The sequence below is a fragment of the Coenobita brevimanus genome, chromosome 86 (genome assembly GCF_032717465.1).
Source record: "Coenobita brevimanus isolate Jiangsu-jjx chromosome 86, ASM3271746v2, whole genome shotgun sequence".
Taxonomy (NCBI): domain Eukaryota; kingdom Metazoa; phylum Arthropoda; class Malacostraca; order Decapoda; family Coenobitidae; genus Coenobita; species Coenobita brevimanus.
This window is the reverse complement of record NC_137039.1, coordinates 34795975-34812660: the sequence shown is the minus strand read 5'-3', so window position 1 is coordinate 34812660 and position 16686 is coordinate 34795975. Positions and strand designations below refer to the sequence as shown.

The window sequence follows — 16686 nt, the reverse complement described above, 5'->3', positions numbered from 1 at the left end:
CATTTTTTTTTATTTTCCTGCTCTTAATTTCCTGGTTGACTTATTTCATATATATTTCTTCTTTCTTTACTAATTATTCCGTACTACGTTCTCATTATTCTGCCTTCTGTTCCTCTTCGTTCCTCATGTAATTCTCTCTGTCTGTCTCTCTGTCTCTCTCTCTCTCTCTCTCTCTCTCTCTCTCTCTCTTTCACCCCGACTTAGCCAGGTCGCCTCATCAATCCAGGAGCCTGGGTGAAAAATGGTTGTTGGGATGGCGTGTGGTGAGGGAAGGAAGGAAGGAAGAAGAGAAAGAAGGAAGGAAGGAAGGAAACAGGGAAGGGATAGAAGAGGGAGACGTAAAAAGTGACTGTTGGAAGTCAGTGGTGAAGGAAGGAAGGAAGGAATACCGACAGAAGTGAAGAAAAGAAGGAAGGCAGTAAAGGGAGAGAGGATGAAAGGAAAGAAGGAAGATATGGAGAGAGAAAATGCTCAAAGGAAGGAGGGAAGGAAGCGAAGAGGGTTGGGTGAAACAGGAAGGAAGGGGATGTGACGGAAGGAAGGATTGAGAGAGAGGGAAAGGAGGGAGGAAAAGGAAAAGAAGGGAAGGGGAAGAAAAGAGAAGATAAAGAATGATGTAATAAAGGGAAAGGGAATGAAAAACAAAAACAAATGAATAATAATGGAAGGGAGAAAGCGGTTGATAAGGAAGGAAAATTATACATGAAGCAAGATGAATGTAGTAGAAAGATGGTGAAAGGCAGAGAAAGTAAAGATGGAGGAGGAAAGGTAGAGGAAGTAAGAGAAGTCAGTAAAGGAGGAAGGAAAGAGGCGTTAGGGAGCCATGGAAAGAGTAAATAAAGGGGGATAAAAAGATGAGATAAAAAGAGGGGAACGAAGAGGATGGGGAAGGGGAGTAAGAGGAAAAAATCGAGGTTGAAAGAGGAGTTATAAAGAGGAAATAATGTGCAAGAAAAGTACAAATTTATGGAAAGTAACGAAAAGATGTAATAAAAGGAGACAGGAGTAAAGAAGACTGGCAGTTGGAAATAAAGTAGAGGGAAAGAGTAAGAGAGGGAATAAAGGAGAGGAGAGGGAGGGAATAAGAGGAGAGAGGGAGGGAATAAGAGGAGAGAGGCAGGGATGATAAAGGAAGGCATAAATTGAGCATATTGATAAGTGTGGAAATCCAGAGGGCTCAGGGGTCGCTGTGGGAGGGGGGTGGGTGGCCTTTATTGACACCCCCCTCCTCTGTGTGTGTGTGTGTGTGTGTGTGTGTGTGTGTGTGTGTGTGTGTGTGTGTGTGTGTGTGTGTGTGTGTGTGTTTCCTTTCCTCTCCTTTTCTTTCCTGATTACCACCCTTTGTTCCCATCCACACCCCTCCCAGACCCCCCTCTCTATCTACCTTTCTGTCTATCAGTATCAATCCGCCTATCTATCTGTCATCTCCCTCTATGCCAATCCTCGCCGCCTTCCCTCATGTCCTTCTCCTTGTCGCCTGGGTCATCACGAGAGACTTGAGTTAGTTTAGAGCTTGATATGGTTGTGTGGGTCCCTGAGATGCGATGTGTTTACCAGCTCCCTTACCTCTCTTTATCTCCCTTTCCCCTTCCCACCCCTCTCCCCACCTCTGATTTCCCCCTTATACCGCCCCCTCTCCTCCCCCTCACCCCACTTCCTTTCTTCCCCATGTCTCACCTCCTTTCTTTCTCCTTATCCCATTCCTTCCTTTTTCCTCTCCCCACCTCCTTCCTTTCCCCTTCTCTCTGTCTTTCCATTTCCCTTCTCCCATTCCTTCCCTCCCTACGCAAGCCTCCCCTCTTCCCTTTCCCTTCCCTTTTCTTTCCTTTCACCTCCCTCCCCTATACCGCATCGTACTCCTCCTTCCTGCCTTTCCCCATCCTCTCCCTCACCTCCCTCTCTTCCTTCCCTTCTAAATTTTACATCCCCTTTTTATCTTCTTGTTTTCCTATCGTTATCTTCTAGTCATGGATTTAGGTAGCCATTGTATTGTCACTAACAGCAGCCTCAAATGGATCACTAAGTCTGTCTGCTGTTTGCTTTCCACCTGTTGTTTTATCCCTTCCTTCCCAGACCCGTCCTTCCCCACTCGCTTTCCTCCCCATTCCGTTCCCCGTCTTCTTCTCCTCTCCCTTCCCACGCCGTTCTTTCCTCCGCCCTCTCCTGCTTTTCTCCCTTTCCTCCTCCTCCTTCCATTCCCTCCCATTCGTCCTCCACCCTCTTCCACATGTCTCCCATTCTTCCTTCGCTCCTATTCCCTCCCTTTTCTCCTCCTCTTCAGTTCACTTCCTTTCTTCCCTCTCTTCCCTCCCTCCCCTTTCCCCTCCCCCTCCATTCCCTCTTCTCCTCCACCCGAACTTCTCCCCCTAAGGATGTCCTCAACCCCTCCACCTTCCTCCTCCGACACCTCAAGTTTCCCTCCTCTCTTCCTCTTTATCACCTGAATTTTTCCACACCTCCTTATGCACAAAGTTTTCCTCCATAACCCCATCCTTTCCCTCCACCCCCCCCCCCAGACTTTCCTCCTCCTCCTCCTCTTATACTCCATTCGCCCCCCCCCCTTTTCTTCTCTATCCTCCTTTCCTCTCCCATCTTCCCTCTCCTTCGACTCCTTCCATCAACCTCCTGCCTATCCTACAGTCTCTCCCATATCCTCCTCTTCGTTCTCCCGTACCCTCTTCATCCTCTCCCATTTACCCTTCTCCCCATCCTCCCTTCCCTTCACCATCCTGTACTTTTTTCTTCATCGTCTCCCATTTACCCTTCTCTCCATCCTCCCATCCCTTCCCCATCCTGTATTTTCTTCGTCACCCTCTTCCATTTACCCTTCTCTCCATCCTTCCTTCCCATCCCCATCATGTATTTTTTTCTCTACTTCCTCTCTCTTCTTGCTTTCATCCTACGATTTCTCTCCCTTCCACTCTCACGTCCTATAGTCGAGTACCGCACTAAGCGTCTTTGTCATCTAGTCCTGGGTTCGATTGGAGCCGGAGACAGTAATTTAAGAGGATGCAGTTTTATGTTTGTACACGAGATCTCACTCCATTACACCCACCCCAACAGAGGACGTTTCAAAATGCACATCTCACCGTAAGCTTCACAAATCTCACACCTGGGATATGTAATTGGGTGGGATGGGATAATTGACTCCATCGGGCTTACGGATCAGTCGCGCTAAAGAATCCACGAAACAGGACTTGAACGCGTATTATACAGGTAGAACTGGCCATCCCTGTTACGTGTGTTTTAGCCGCTAGTTACCTCTCCTTTACTTCACCTTTATTTGTTCCTGCTAACTTTATTCTGCTTTATTCCATCCTTACTTACTCCCACTTGCTTTTTTTTTTCGTCCTTCTTCCATTGTCCTCCTTCCTATCACTTGTATCTCTCTCTTCCTCCATCCTTTTATCCATCTCCACCTCTCTCTCTCTCTCTCTCTCTCTCTCTCTCTCTCTCTCTCTCTCTCTCTCTCCTCTCAACCCTTTCTTCTTTTTTTTTCCGTACATTTCTTCCCCATTTCCATTTCATCGCCACCGTTTCCTCTATTTATCTTTTTCCTCCAGTTTTCTCACCCTCTCTTCTCTGTTCTTTCCTCCTTCTTTGTTTCCTCCATCCATCCATCCATCCATTCATCCATTTCCTTCCCTCTTCTTCCCTTTCCGCTACCTTACTCTTTTTTTCCTTCCTCATTCTCTCCCCTTTTCTTTCCTTCCTTCTTTTTGCCTTCCGTCTTTCCGTCCGACCCACATTCGCTATTTCCTTCTTTTCCTTCCTCCCTTGCTCACTTCTTACCTCACCCCTCCCCCTCTTTGTCATTCTCTCCATCCTTCTCCTTCCCTCCTTCCTTCATCCTTTTCCTCCTTCCTTTCCTTCCTCTCATTCTTTTCCCACTTCCATCCTTCATTCTCTGCTATCCCTCCCCCTATCTCTCATTTTCCCTCTCTCCTCCCCTCTCCCCCCCTCATTCTCCTCTTTCCTCCTTTCCTCCCGCCTTCATTCGCTCCTTCCCTCCTCTCAAGATGATGGGGGGGAGGGGGAAGGAGGGGGTTAAAATCTCGTGAAATATCGGGTTTTTAGCTGGGATGAAGGAGGCGAGGGGGGAGGGGAAGGAAGGGGAAAGGAGAGTGGGAGGTGGTGCTGGAGAGAGAGAGAGAGAGAGAGAATAAACAACACACAAGAAGGAAGAACAAAAAAAATAAAAGAATATAAAAACTTAAGACGAGTAGTGATAAAATGAGAAGGAAAGACGAAGAAGGAAAAGCATAAAGAAAAAGAAACAGATAAAGGAAGGAAAAAAAAGTGTACCATGGCGAGGAGATAGTGGGAGGAGGGGGAAGAGAGGAGGGGGTCGAAGGGGAGGGAGGAGGGAAGGGGGATTGAGGGGGGAGCTGGAAGGAAGGGGGGGGCTTGAGGAGAGAGAGGGGGGTCAGGGCTCATCAGACTTGGAGATGTGACCCCTCTTGCCTCCCCTCTCCCCCCACTCCCCCCCCCGCCCCCCGCTGCGCTTGATCCCCTGACTTTAGCTTCATGGATCCGCCCCCCACCCATCCCCACGCCCCCCTCCCCCCACCTGGATCAGCCCCCTGCCTTGAGCGCCCACCTTTTTATTTGGTCTTAAATGACACTGAGTTTTCTACGTCGTGAAGGAAGGAAGGAAGGAAGGAAAGAAGAGAGGGACGGAGGAAGGAAGGAAAGGGAGAAAGAGAAAGGTGGAAGAAGGGAGGAAGGAAGGAAAGAAGGGAGGAACGAAGGGATGAAGGAAGGAAGGGGGACGAAGGAAAGGGTGAAGGAGAAAGGCGAAGGAAGGAAGGAAGAGGGGAACGGTGGGATGGAGGAAGGAAGAGAGAAGAAGGAAAGGGTGAAGGAGAAAGGTGGAGGAAAAATGAAGGAAGGAAGGAAAAGTGAGGAACGGAGGGGTGGAGGGAGGAAGGAAGGAAGGGGGAAGCAGGAAAGAATGAAGGAGAAGGGCGAAGGAAGTGTGGAAGAAGAGATGAAGGAAGGAAAGAAGAGAGGAACGAAAGGCTGAAGGAGTAAGGTGGAGGAAGGAAGGAAAGAAGATAGGAACGAAGGGATGAAGGAAGGAAGGGGAAAGAAGGATAGGATGAAGGAGAAAGGTGGAGGAAGGGAGGGAGCAGCAAGGGACCGAGAAATTAAGGTCAGTGGGATACAGAATACATGAGTAGACAAGAAAACAAGCAACAACAACAACAAATATGCTGGTACTTTATGTTCTTGGTCTGTGAAAAGGATAGCAAAGCAAGAATGTCTCTCTCTTTCTCTCTCTCTCTCTCTCTCTCTCTCTCTCTCTCTCTCTCTCTCTCTCTCTCTCTCTCTCTTTCCACACGAAGCCGGCAGGAAAATGTAAGAAGCATCACCACGCAGTATAACAAAGTTGTAAGGGATGATAACACCGAATTATCATTAAATATTATATTATTATTATTATTATTTAGATCGGGAGCATCTTTAAAACGGCCCTGTCAGTCTGTCACACTCTAAGGATTTGCACACGCAATTTGTTTAACGCTAACTAAGTCCCATACAGTTCCGCATCCAACTGGAACATGTAGGCCTACAATACTCTGTTTACTCTAACTTGGCCAAAAATCGTCATCTCACCAACTTGAATGCTTAGATGTAACAACAGATTTTACACAGGAACATGATGCTGGTCACGAAGAAGTGCCATGGAAGTGCAGTGTGTTCCTTGTCTTTATTTACACCTTAATGAAGTGATTATTTGTTTTATTGATTGGAAATGTTTGATGGTCATTTTATAGACATTATTAGGTTGATTTAACAGCTATGAAGGGAGGGAAAGGAGTGGGGGGGAAAGAGGGATGGAAGGAGTCAGGGTGGGGGAAGGAAGGACGGAGGGAAGGAAGGAAGGCGGTGGAAGGGACGGTGGGGGAAGGGGTAGGGCAGCATCTTCATTGATTTGTATTGGTTCTCGGTGAATTGAGTGTGGCAGCCACACTGTTTACATCTTTGTTTGTTGTTTGCGTGTGTGTGTGTGTGTGTGTGTGTGTGTGTGTGTGTGTGTGTGTGTGTGTGTGTTTGTGGGTAGGTGGGTGGGTGTAATTTCTGTATTCGCGAAGGGGAAAGGAGAGACAGGAAGGAAAGGCAGGGGAAGAGAAGGGAAGCTGGTAGAAGGTAGGCTATGAAGAAGAAATAGGGAAAGGAAGGATAGAAGGAAAACAAATAATGACACTTTCCTTATTAATTATTTGTCTTTGTTTGCGGGTGGTTGTCTTCGTGTGTGTGGTGTTTGTATGGATGTGGGTGGTTGTGTTGTGTATGTGGTGTTTGCTGATTTGTGTGTGTGTGGTATGTGTGTTTTTCTTGATGTTTTTTGGGTGATTGTATTGTGTATGTGCTGCTTCTGTGTTTATGGGTGTTTGTGGGTGGAAACATTGTGTATGTAAATAGGTGTGTTTGTGAGAGGCTGTGTATGTGTGCCGGTGTATGTTTGTATTTGTGAATGGATGTGTTGTGTAGGTGGTAATAAAAGGGGGGAAGGAGGAAGAGGAGAGAAGAGAAAGATGCATAGAAGGAAGGAAGGAAGGGGAGGGAGGGAAAAGGGAGAGGCTTGGCAGCATCTTCATTGATTTGTATTGGTTCTCGCCGAATTGAGTGTGGCAGTCAGTTTGCCTCTGTTTGCTGTGTGTGTGTGTGTGTGTGTGTGTGTGTGTGTGTGTGTGTGTGTGTGTAAAATGCAAGTAAATAATAAATGGATATGATAAAAGTGAATTAAATGCCTCTTTTCCAAGCCTTTCTGTCCATGCCTCCCTCCCTCTTCACTCTTCCTTCCCTTTCCCTCCAGTTTCCTCCACTTTCCTCTATCCTTCCTCAGGACTTCCTAGAGTGAAGTAAATCTTTCCTTCGCCCATATCCTGTCTCCCTCCCTCAGTCCCTCTCCCCCATCTCCCTCCCTCCCTGCCTCAGTGTCTTCCTCTCTCCCATCAACCCCCTCTCCTCCGTCAGTCCCTCCCTCCCCCCTGTCTTTCTTCCTTATTTTCTCTCTTTCTAATTTCTTTTCTTCACTTCCTCTTATTCTCCCATTGTCTGTCTTCCTCTTATCTCCCCATTTCTTCCCCATACTTCTTCCCACCTTATCTCCCTTCCTCTCTGGCCTCTCCATTCCATTCTCGTGTCTTTCCCTCCCTCCTTTTCTTCAGCATCCCTCACTCCCTCCATCCCTCCCTTCTTCCTCTCATCTTTTTCGCTCCTGCCTTCCCCCTCTGTTTTCTTCCTCTCTTCGCTGCTTACCTTTCTTTCATGTGTTGATTTTTCTTCCCTTCCTTTTCTTTCATTCTTTTTCTTTATCACATCTTGTTTTGCTTTCGTCCATTTTTTCTTGTACTTTCTACTTTATTATTCCTTTCTCTTATTTCTCCTACTCTGTCTCTCCCTTTTCCTCCTCCTCTTTCTCCTCTCTTCCTCTCTTTTCTCTCCTTCTCGTCATCATTTCCTCCTTCCCTTTTCTCTCCCTTTTCTTACGCCCATCTTTCTGTCACTTTGCATCAGATTTTTTTTAGGCTTATTTCCTCACTCCTTTATTTCCCCCTCCTTTCCTCACCTCATCTCTCCTCTCCTCTCCTCTCCTCTTCTCACCTCACCCAACCTTTCTTCTCCTCTCCTCTCCCCTTCTTTCACTTCTCACCTCACCTCACCTCACATCTGTTGTCTGGCTTACCCTCTTCCCTTTTTCCTTCGATTCTCTTTTCTCTTCTTTAGTCTCTTTTCTTCGCTGGACTTCCCTTGTCTCTCGTCTCTTCCGTACTCTTCTCTTTTTTGTTTTCTTGTTTTATGTTCTCCTCTCTTTCTCTTGGATCCTCTTTCCCTGTCTCTCCTTTCAGTTCTCTCCTTTCAGTTCTCTCCTTTCCTCTCCCCCTCCCTTTTTGCTGAGGGAGGGAGAGACTGGGGAGAAAAAGGATAGTGGATGCAAGGTAAGAAGTTGAAACACAGGAGAGAGAGAGAGAGAGAGAGAGAGAGAGAGAGAGAGAGAGAGAGAGAGAGAGACGATAGCATCAGACTCACTCACTGATTACTTCAAGACGGATAGCCGTGGGGGGGAGGGGGGAGGAAGGGAGGGAGGAGGGGGGAAGAGAGAAGGAAGAAGAGAGAGAAGGGGAGATGCTTCTGGGGAGAGGGGAGAGGAGAGCACTGGGGTTAGGGAGGAGGACAGTAGGAAGAGAGAAATAGGAAGGGGGAGAGTGTACGAGGGGGAAGGAATGGGGAGAGGGGCGATGATACTGGAAAGAGGGAGAATGAGGATCTTGTAGGGTAGGAAGGGGGAAGGAGAGAGGGGAGAGAATGAAGGTAAGAGAGGAAACAGAAGGGAGGAAAAAGAATGAAGGTAAGAAGAGGAAGAAGTGAAGGAGAGGTGTTTTCAAGGAGAGGGAGAGATGGAAGAAACAGGCAAGGGGAAAGAGGGTGGAAAGTGAAGAAGAGAAATGTATAGAGAAAAGAAAGAGGTGAGGCAGTGGGAAGGGGAGAGGGAATGGGAAGGAGAAGGAAGAAAGAGAGGCATAGACCAAGGTAGAGAGGGGAAGGGAGAGGAGGAGGAGGAGGAGGGATTAGATATTAGGGAGGAAAGGTAAGAATAGGGGAGGGAGTGGAGGTTGGGGGAGGGCGGAGGTTAAGTGGAAGGAGAGAAGAAAATAAGAAGGGTGGAGAGGGAAAGGAAAGGATGGGTAATTTTTCTTCCATCTTACATCCCTCCTTCCTTTCTTACCTCCATCCTTCCATCCTTTTCACTTTCCATCCTCCCTTCCGTCCGTTTCGTGCTCCCTTCTCCTCTTTCTCTCCAGCCACTCATCCCTTCCATTTATTATTTTTTTTTATCCACTTTCCTTCCTTCCTTCCTTCCTTCACCATCTAAGTCCTCTTTTTACCGTCATCTACCTGTCCTGATGACCTGATTCAACCGTTCTTGTGCCCTTTAGTTTTCTTCTTCCCTTCCTAATTAATCTACCTGTTGACCCATAAGAGGCAGGTAATCCTACTGTATATAAAGATTTCATTCAGACATTTTGTTATTTTTTGTTTTATATATTTATTTACTTTTTCGTCTTTGGTATGGTGTTAAAAGTTTTGTCTGCCATTGGACTGCATTATGGGTGTCACTGTAGACTTCTTAGCATCCTTTACTCAGCGATTTGTTCTGCACCTAATTTGTCCTATTTTGTCATTGACGTAAACTGTGTCAGTATAAAAACTATGTAAACAGCACAGAGGAGACTTAAGATGTAATATGCAAAATAAATCACCTAGGAAGAGATGTTGCGAAGCCTCCTGTAAGACTCAGAATACGGCCTAGTGTTCGATGCCAACACGTGATCGGTGGTGAGTGTACCCGTAGACTTCTCCAGGGACGTAGGGTGGTCTCCTTGTGCCTAAATGGTCTGGACTGCGTTAGCCAAGCCCCCTAGCTGCCCACCCCTTTCCCCTCCCCTACTCTCTCCCCTTCCACCTCCTCTTCCACCCCATTCCCCTTCCACCGCGTCCCTCTTTCCCTCCCTACCTCCTCTTCCTCCCCCTTCCTTCCCACCTGCACTCTCCTAATCACGCCTCCACATACACACAGGTAAATACAGACCTAAACAACCCAATCTAAGGTAACGAGCGTCTCCACCTCACCGTAACTACCCCAGGCCTCGTTACCATTACCTCAGTGTCTCTCCCTCAATGCCTCCACGTCTCTTAACTCCCAGGCTTATCTCTCCTTATCTCTCTCTCTCCACCTGCTCCCCCCCCCCCGCCCATCCCACTCTGAGATGCACTAAGTCTCGCTTTGGGAATTAGTGTTAATTAATTTTATCTATATTTCTGTCTCTATCTATATATCTATCTGTATCTATCTGTCTGTCTATCCACCTATCAATATATGTCTACTTACCTACCTGCCCCTCTGTTTATTTATCTACTTACCTACCTACCTATCTATTTATCTGTACACTAATCAATGTCTATCTATCTGTCTATCTATCTATCTAACTATATACCTTAATCCCTCAGTTTAGGTTTTCATAATTTTGCTTAATTTTGCGTCTGATATAGTAAGAAATTTGGTGAATACCTGTGATGATGCTGGTAGTGGATTTTCGCGTTTCACTCTGATGATGATGATGATGGTGGTGATAATGATGGTGGTGATGGTGGTGATGACGGTGGTGATGATTATAATGATGGTGGTGGTGATGGTGATTATGATGATGATGGTGGTGTTGATGATGATGATGGTGGTGGTGATGATGGTGGTGATGGTGGTGATGATGATGATGATGGTGGTGGTGATGATGATGATGATGGATTTTCTCTCGTCACCAATGAATTCTCCCCCTTTAGCCAGTCCTTCGAAGATGGGTAATTTGCTTGTCTCAGTAATGGTAATACTGATGGGTATCCTGTTAATCAGTTACCCTGCCAGTTACTGAGGCGAAATAGGAAATTGGGTTGGGAGAGACTTTTCCAACTACTGTACACTGATTACATAGAACTGTAATTTGAAATGTAATATATAAACTGAAGTATAAAAAGAACACGAGTAAGCACGCGACGCTCTCACATACGTGGCTCATTTGCGACGTAGGAAAAAAGAAATGAAAAGCGAGAGAGAAAAAAGTCGACGCTGGAGTGGGTAGGAAAGGAAAAAAAAAAATAGCTGGTGCAGTTAGGAGGATTTAAGTGAGTTTAAAGTAAGGGACATAAATTCTGGCCGCGCTGGACAAAACCTCTCTCACTCTCAGTTTCTCACCTTTACCATGGGTGGATGGAGAGTATATATATATATATGTATGCATCTGGCCTACTTTCTCTCATTTTCTCTCATTTTTTCACTTTCTTTTCTCATTCCTAATATTCGCCTTCGCCTGTTTATTTCCTCACCTTGCCCTAGGCTGGGAAAGGAGGTCCGGATGATGATGATGATGATGATGATGATGATGATTTTTTTCTTTCTTTCACTGTCACTTTATAAATGGCTTTTTTCATCCTGCCATATTTTATTTATTTATTTATATATTTTTTGTCAATTTTTCATCTTCTCATTCTGTATCATGTATTTTTTTTTTTTATTCCGTCATGCTTTCTCACTCTCACTTACTTTATCACCTATCACTCAAGTTCTTTATTTCTGACCGAAGATTTCTCTCTCTCTCTCTCTCTCTCTCTCTCTCTCTCTCTCTCTCTCTCTCTCACACACACACACACACACACACACACACACACACACACACACACACACACACACACACACACACAGGGAGAGAGAGAGAGAGAGAGAGAGAGAGTGGGGTAAGAACTGAGGGGGGATGGGGGGGTCCTGATCACCATCTTAAGGCCATTACCAGATAAACACCCCATTGAAACTTTACCCACTTCCACGGGGGGGGGGTGATTTTAGATACGGGGGGGAGGGGGAGAAAAAGTGGGGGAGGAAGGCTGGAGGAAGGGAGGAGGAAGGGAGAAAGAGTGGAAAGAGTGAGGGGAAGAGGGAAGAAGGAGGAAGAGAGAAGAGTGGAAGGAGTGAGGGGAGGAGGAAGGGAGAAAGAATGAAGGAGTGAGGGGAGGAGGAAAGGAGAAAGAGTGGAAGGAGTGAAGGGAAGAGGAGAGGAGGAGGAAAGAAGAAAGAAGAGAGAGAGAAAAGGAGATAAGGTTGGAGGAGGAAGAAGGGAGAAAAGAGAGGAAGGAGCGAAAGGAAGAAGGGAGGAGGAAGAAAGGAGAAAGTGGGAGGGGAAAGGAGGAGATAGGGAGAGGGGAACAGAGAAGAGGGAGAAGTGATGGGAAGAGTGGAAGGAAGGAGGAATAAGTAGGGAGGATGACGGGAAGGAGATGAATAAAGATGATGATGAGGAGGAAAGAACTGAAGGAAGAGGGTGGGGATGATGAAAGACACGGAGTGGGTGAGAGAGAGAGAGAGAGAGAGAGAGAGAGGGAAGGAGTGAGGGGAAGAGGATGGACTGTTACCTCTGTTCTAGAATAAATAAATAAATAATGAATAAAGTGGCAAGGAACAGGATTCATTATTGTGGCACTTTATTGGGATGCCACCTGACTGCTTGCCTTGTCCATTACTCCCAATGCCATCTGCCTTAGGTAAATAGAATAACCATGGCCTTTTAAGAGTTGACAGACATATTTCTCGTCTTAAAGAGATACTAGACGCTTGTGAGGGAGTAGAGAGGAAGGTGGTTGATCATTATTCGCTTTTAAGACACACGAGTCGGTTTGCCTGTGATGCTTGATTATATTTTGCCTTCGAAGATATTTTTTTTGTTTACCTTGGAATATCTTTTTTGTTTTTGGTTTTAATGGATAAATTGACTTCGAGTATAAAGGATGCTATTTTGCTATTGGTGGCTAAATTATGACTTAACTATTTATTTTTATTTTTTATTTATTGACGTATTAAATAGCACTTAACCCTTTCGCGGGAAGATGAAGGAGTGTGACAAAAGAGACCGTGTTTTGCTCCTTCACGTGATGGGTTACCTGTAATTTTTTCCAGGTATGATAACGGATTGAGTTTTACCTGTCTGTCTGTCTGTCTGTGGTTTAAGCGTATATTCCTTCCTTCCTTCTCTTGCGTTTCCCATCTCTCTCTCTCTCTCTCTCTCTCTCTCTCTCTGCCACCTTTTTGTTTCTTTTCCCTCCTACTACCTCCTCTTCTTTTTCCACCTTTTCCCTCCTTCCTTGTCTGCTCCCTCCTCCTCCATCTCCGTCACTCCTGCCTTTCCTCCATCTTTCCTCCCCCTCTTTCCGTGTACTTTTCCTTCTCCTATTTATTCTCACCGTCTCAGTCATTTCCCTCCTCTCTCCTATCTCTCCTCCTTCCCTCCCTTCCTCTCCTGCCTTCTTCTTTTCCTCCATCCATCCATCCATCCTCTGTACCTCCCTCCTTCCTTCCTGTCTTCTTCTTCTGCCCTCCCTCCCTCCCTTCCTCCTGTCTACTCTCCCTACCCTCTCTCGTCTGTCTTCCAACCTCCCTCCTACCTTCCTTCCTATCTTCTCCTCCTCCCTCCTTCTATCTTCTCTCCCTCCCTCCCTCCTTCTCTCACCCCGTAATAGATTCCATCCTTATCTTAACTGGACTCTCACTATTTTACACCAGGCCAACTTCTCCCTCCTTACCCCCCCCCGTCTCTCTCTCTCTCTCTCTCTCTCTCTCTCTCTCTCTCTCTCTCTCTCTCTCTCTCTCTCTCCTGTACCGATTTCGTCCCTCTCGTTTTCCCTTTTCGTCCTTCTCCCTTTCCCTCTCCCTCTCCTCCTCCTCCTTCTCCCTCTTCCTCTCCTCCTCCTCCTTCTCGCTCTCCCTCTCCCCCTCCCTCTCCTTCTCCCTCTCCCTCTCCCACCCTCTCCTTCTCACTCTCTCTCTCTCTCTCCCTGGAAGACAATGAGGTGATGTTAGCAAGAAATTATCAGAGTTCATACTTCCTCACCTCCTTCCTCTATCTTTTCTCCCTCCCTCCTTCCCTCTGTCTTCCCTCCTTCCCTTCCTCCCTCCCTCCCTCCTCTGTCTTCCCTCCCTCCATCCCTCCCTCCCTCCCTCTGTCTTCCCTCCTTCCCTTCCTCTCTTCTCCTTCTCATCTCCCTTCCCCTTCTGTCTATGCCTCACGTTCTTTTCTTTGTTTCTCTCTCTTTCACCCCTCTTTTGTCTTTCTAATTATATTCTACTTCTACCCTTTCCCCCCCCCTCTCTCTCTCTCTCTCTCTCTCTCTCTCTCTCTCTCAGTATTCTTCTTTTCTTCCTCCCAGCCTCTGTTCATATTCTTCCCTCTTGCCTTCTCAATTTTCCTCCTATCTTTCTCCCTACTTCTGTCCATTCTCTCCCATAGTCTTCCTTCCTCTTTCCCACCCTCCCTCCCTCCCTCTCTCCCTCCTTCCAGACAATGAGGAGATGTTAGCAAGAAATTATCAGGCTCCATACTTCCTCGCCCCCTTCCTTTATTGGATCAGATTGCTGGCCTAAATTTATTGCTTCCACGCTTCAGGGGAGGGAGGGAGGAGGAGGAGGAGAAGGAGGAGGAGGAAGAACAATAAAAGGAGTGCGAGGTAATAGAGAGAGAATGGGGGAAAGAGGGAGGGAGGGAGGGAAGCAGGAAAGAATTAGGAATGGAGAGAGAGAGAGGAATAGTTTCTGGTTAATCTCTCTCTCTCTCTCTCTCTCTCTCTCTCTCTCTCTCTCTCTCTCTCTCTCTCTCTCTCTCTCTCATTCTATTCCTCCTCGATGTATTACCTGTCTGAGCTCCACGTGTCACAGTCTCCAGCAGTTTTTCCTTAGTAATTAACAAGGTATATAGGGATGCTTATAGCCAGGTAATAATGACACCTGGAAAAGCTTAGGTCAGAGTCTTTAATACAGGTCAAAGGTCGAGGTATTATTCCCCCCCCCTCTCCCAATTCAGGTCGACTGGAGGATGAAAAATGTACGTAGGGAAATCGCAGTTGCAGTTTAGCATTTCTCGGTAGTGTGTAAAATCTACCTCTTCGATCTTTTATTATTTTTAGCAGTAAGGATAATCTGGCTCTTGGATTAACTCATTCGGACTGCGGATGCTTTACTAGTATCGACCGTGAAGTTTTAGCATCCTGGCTTTATTGAAACAAGTCCCTCACTCTAACAGCATTTACTTTGGGATACGACTGCGAAAATAAAGACCTCGGGAGTAAATTAATAGAATAAATAATCAAATTAATAAAGGAAAAAAAAGATAAAGTAGAAAAAGGTAGACAAATTTTAAAACCACTATACTCACCATCGTCATCATCAAATAAAGCAGAAAAAGGAATAATAAAATAACTACTCACCATCGTCATCATCATCCTCACTCCCACTGGACTCTTCTGAGGGTAGGAATGTGGTGGTGGAGGCTGTGGTGGTGGTGGTGGTGGTGGGGGTGGTGTCGGCGGTGGTGGTGGTGGGGGTGGTGATGGTGGTGGGGGGTAGGGAGGCACCGAATCTCTGAAGGCACCAGTCTAGGTGTTCAGCCATCACCCGCCCTGCCCTCCTTCCCGCAAGCTTTCTTAGGCGACGATGCGACAGACGACATAAATCACAGCCTGAGGAGAAAAAAGAGGGGTGATGGGGAGAAAGAGGGGTGGTGAAAAAAGAGGGGTTGTGGGGAGAAAGAGGGATGATGGGGAGAAAGAGGGGTGATGGGGAGAAAGAGGGGTGATGGGAAGAAACAGGACACCTAATTAACCCCACTTATCCACTAATTACCCCATACCTGTTCGCTAATTAACCTGTACTCACCTGTGTCTGGGAGGTCCTCGGCTTCTATGAGTGGCAGGCTTGAATTAATCCTTAATCACGTCATTAAATATCCCTGACACCTAATTAACCCCACGTATCCACTAATTAACCCCTCACTTGTCCACTAATTAACCTGTACTCACCTGTGTCTGGGAGGTCCTTGGCTTCTATGAGTGACAACCTTGAACTACCTCCTCCTTAACCACTTCATTAAATATCCCTGACGCCTAATTAACCGCACGTATCCACTGATTAACCCCTCACCTGTCCACTAATTAACCTGTACTCACCTGTGTCTGGGAGGTCCTTGGCTTCTATGAGTGTCTTAAGCTTAAACTCCCTCCTCAGCCACGTCAGCCAGGCCGCTATGTCTTCTGGTCCCCACTCCCGCGGGTCTGTGGAGGGGCAGAGAGGGGTGAGTGGGGGAGAGGGGTGAGTGGGGGAGCTATTGGAGGGGTGAAGGGTGGGTGGGAGGGAGGTTGAGTGAAGGTTATTCAAAGGAGAGAGAGGTGAGAAGGGGTGAAGGGTAGGCGGGGACGAAGGGTGAGTGGGGGTTATTGAAGGGGAAGACAAGGGTAAGTGGGGGTGAAGGGTGAGTGAGGGGAGAGGGGTGAGTGGGGGTTTATTGGATGGGAGAGAGATGAGTGGGGGGTTACTGGTAAGAGTAGGCACGTGGTGGTTGCGACAAGTAATTCCCAATGGTGGTAGTTGTGGTAGCTGCTGGTAGTGTGGTGTTAACTGGTTGTTGTGGTAGGTATAGGATTGGTAGTTATGAGGAAAAAATGTGCTTTGTAGTGGCGGTAGTTGTGGTTGGTATTGGAGTGGTAGGTGTGGTTTGCAATGGTAGTTGTGGTAGGTAGGTGCTGAGGAGCTATACCTATGTGCTGTATCTTGAGTGGCATTGTAGACTTCTTAGTTCCTTTTCTGTACCGATTTATTCTATTACATCTTCATATTATTTTTTTATTTAATAGCCTTAGTGTCGATAGAAGTTTGCATCACTACATAACACGAGGAAAATAATGTGTGATGTGCCTCAATAACGGAAAAAGGATATTAAGGTGTAATTAGGGGAAAAAGAAAAAGAAATCGCTGGTGAAGAGGTGTTACGACATCTGCCAAGCCTCTTAGAATATGGTCTGAGTCATGTTAGGGGCAGGATGAACTAATAACACGTAGTTTACAGTTGTGATTCACCCCAGGACGAACGGCGCCACCCCACATCACGTACACTGTTGCACCATGAGTACTTATGTAATTGTACTTATAAGAATAATGGTAGGTAAAATGAATGCAGTAACGGCGATTGTGAACAGCGAGTAATATTAATAATAATAATAATAATAATAATAAATAACTATTATTATTATTTTATCACCAGGTAGTCAGCAATATAATCAATAAATGGTTTAATCACTAGTTGAATA

At 46.4% G+C, this 16686-nt stretch overlaps 1 protein-coding gene across 1 annotated transcript in view; it reads right to left on the bottom strand.

Moving 5' to 3' along the window:
• Positions 1 to 16686, bottom strand: part of LOC145410663 (uncharacterized) — a 129401-nt gene that overhangs the window by 10178 nt on the left and 102537 nt on the right. Inside the window, exons 3-4 of the mRNA XM_080280777.1 lie at positions 15550 to 15654; positions 14812 to 15063 (exon numbers count right to left, since the gene is read on the bottom strand). Coding sequence (XP_080136903.1) covers positions 14812 to 15063; positions 15550 to 15654 — 357 coding nt within the window. The remainder of the gene's footprint in view (positions 1 to 14811; positions 15064 to 15549; positions 15655 to 16686) is intronic.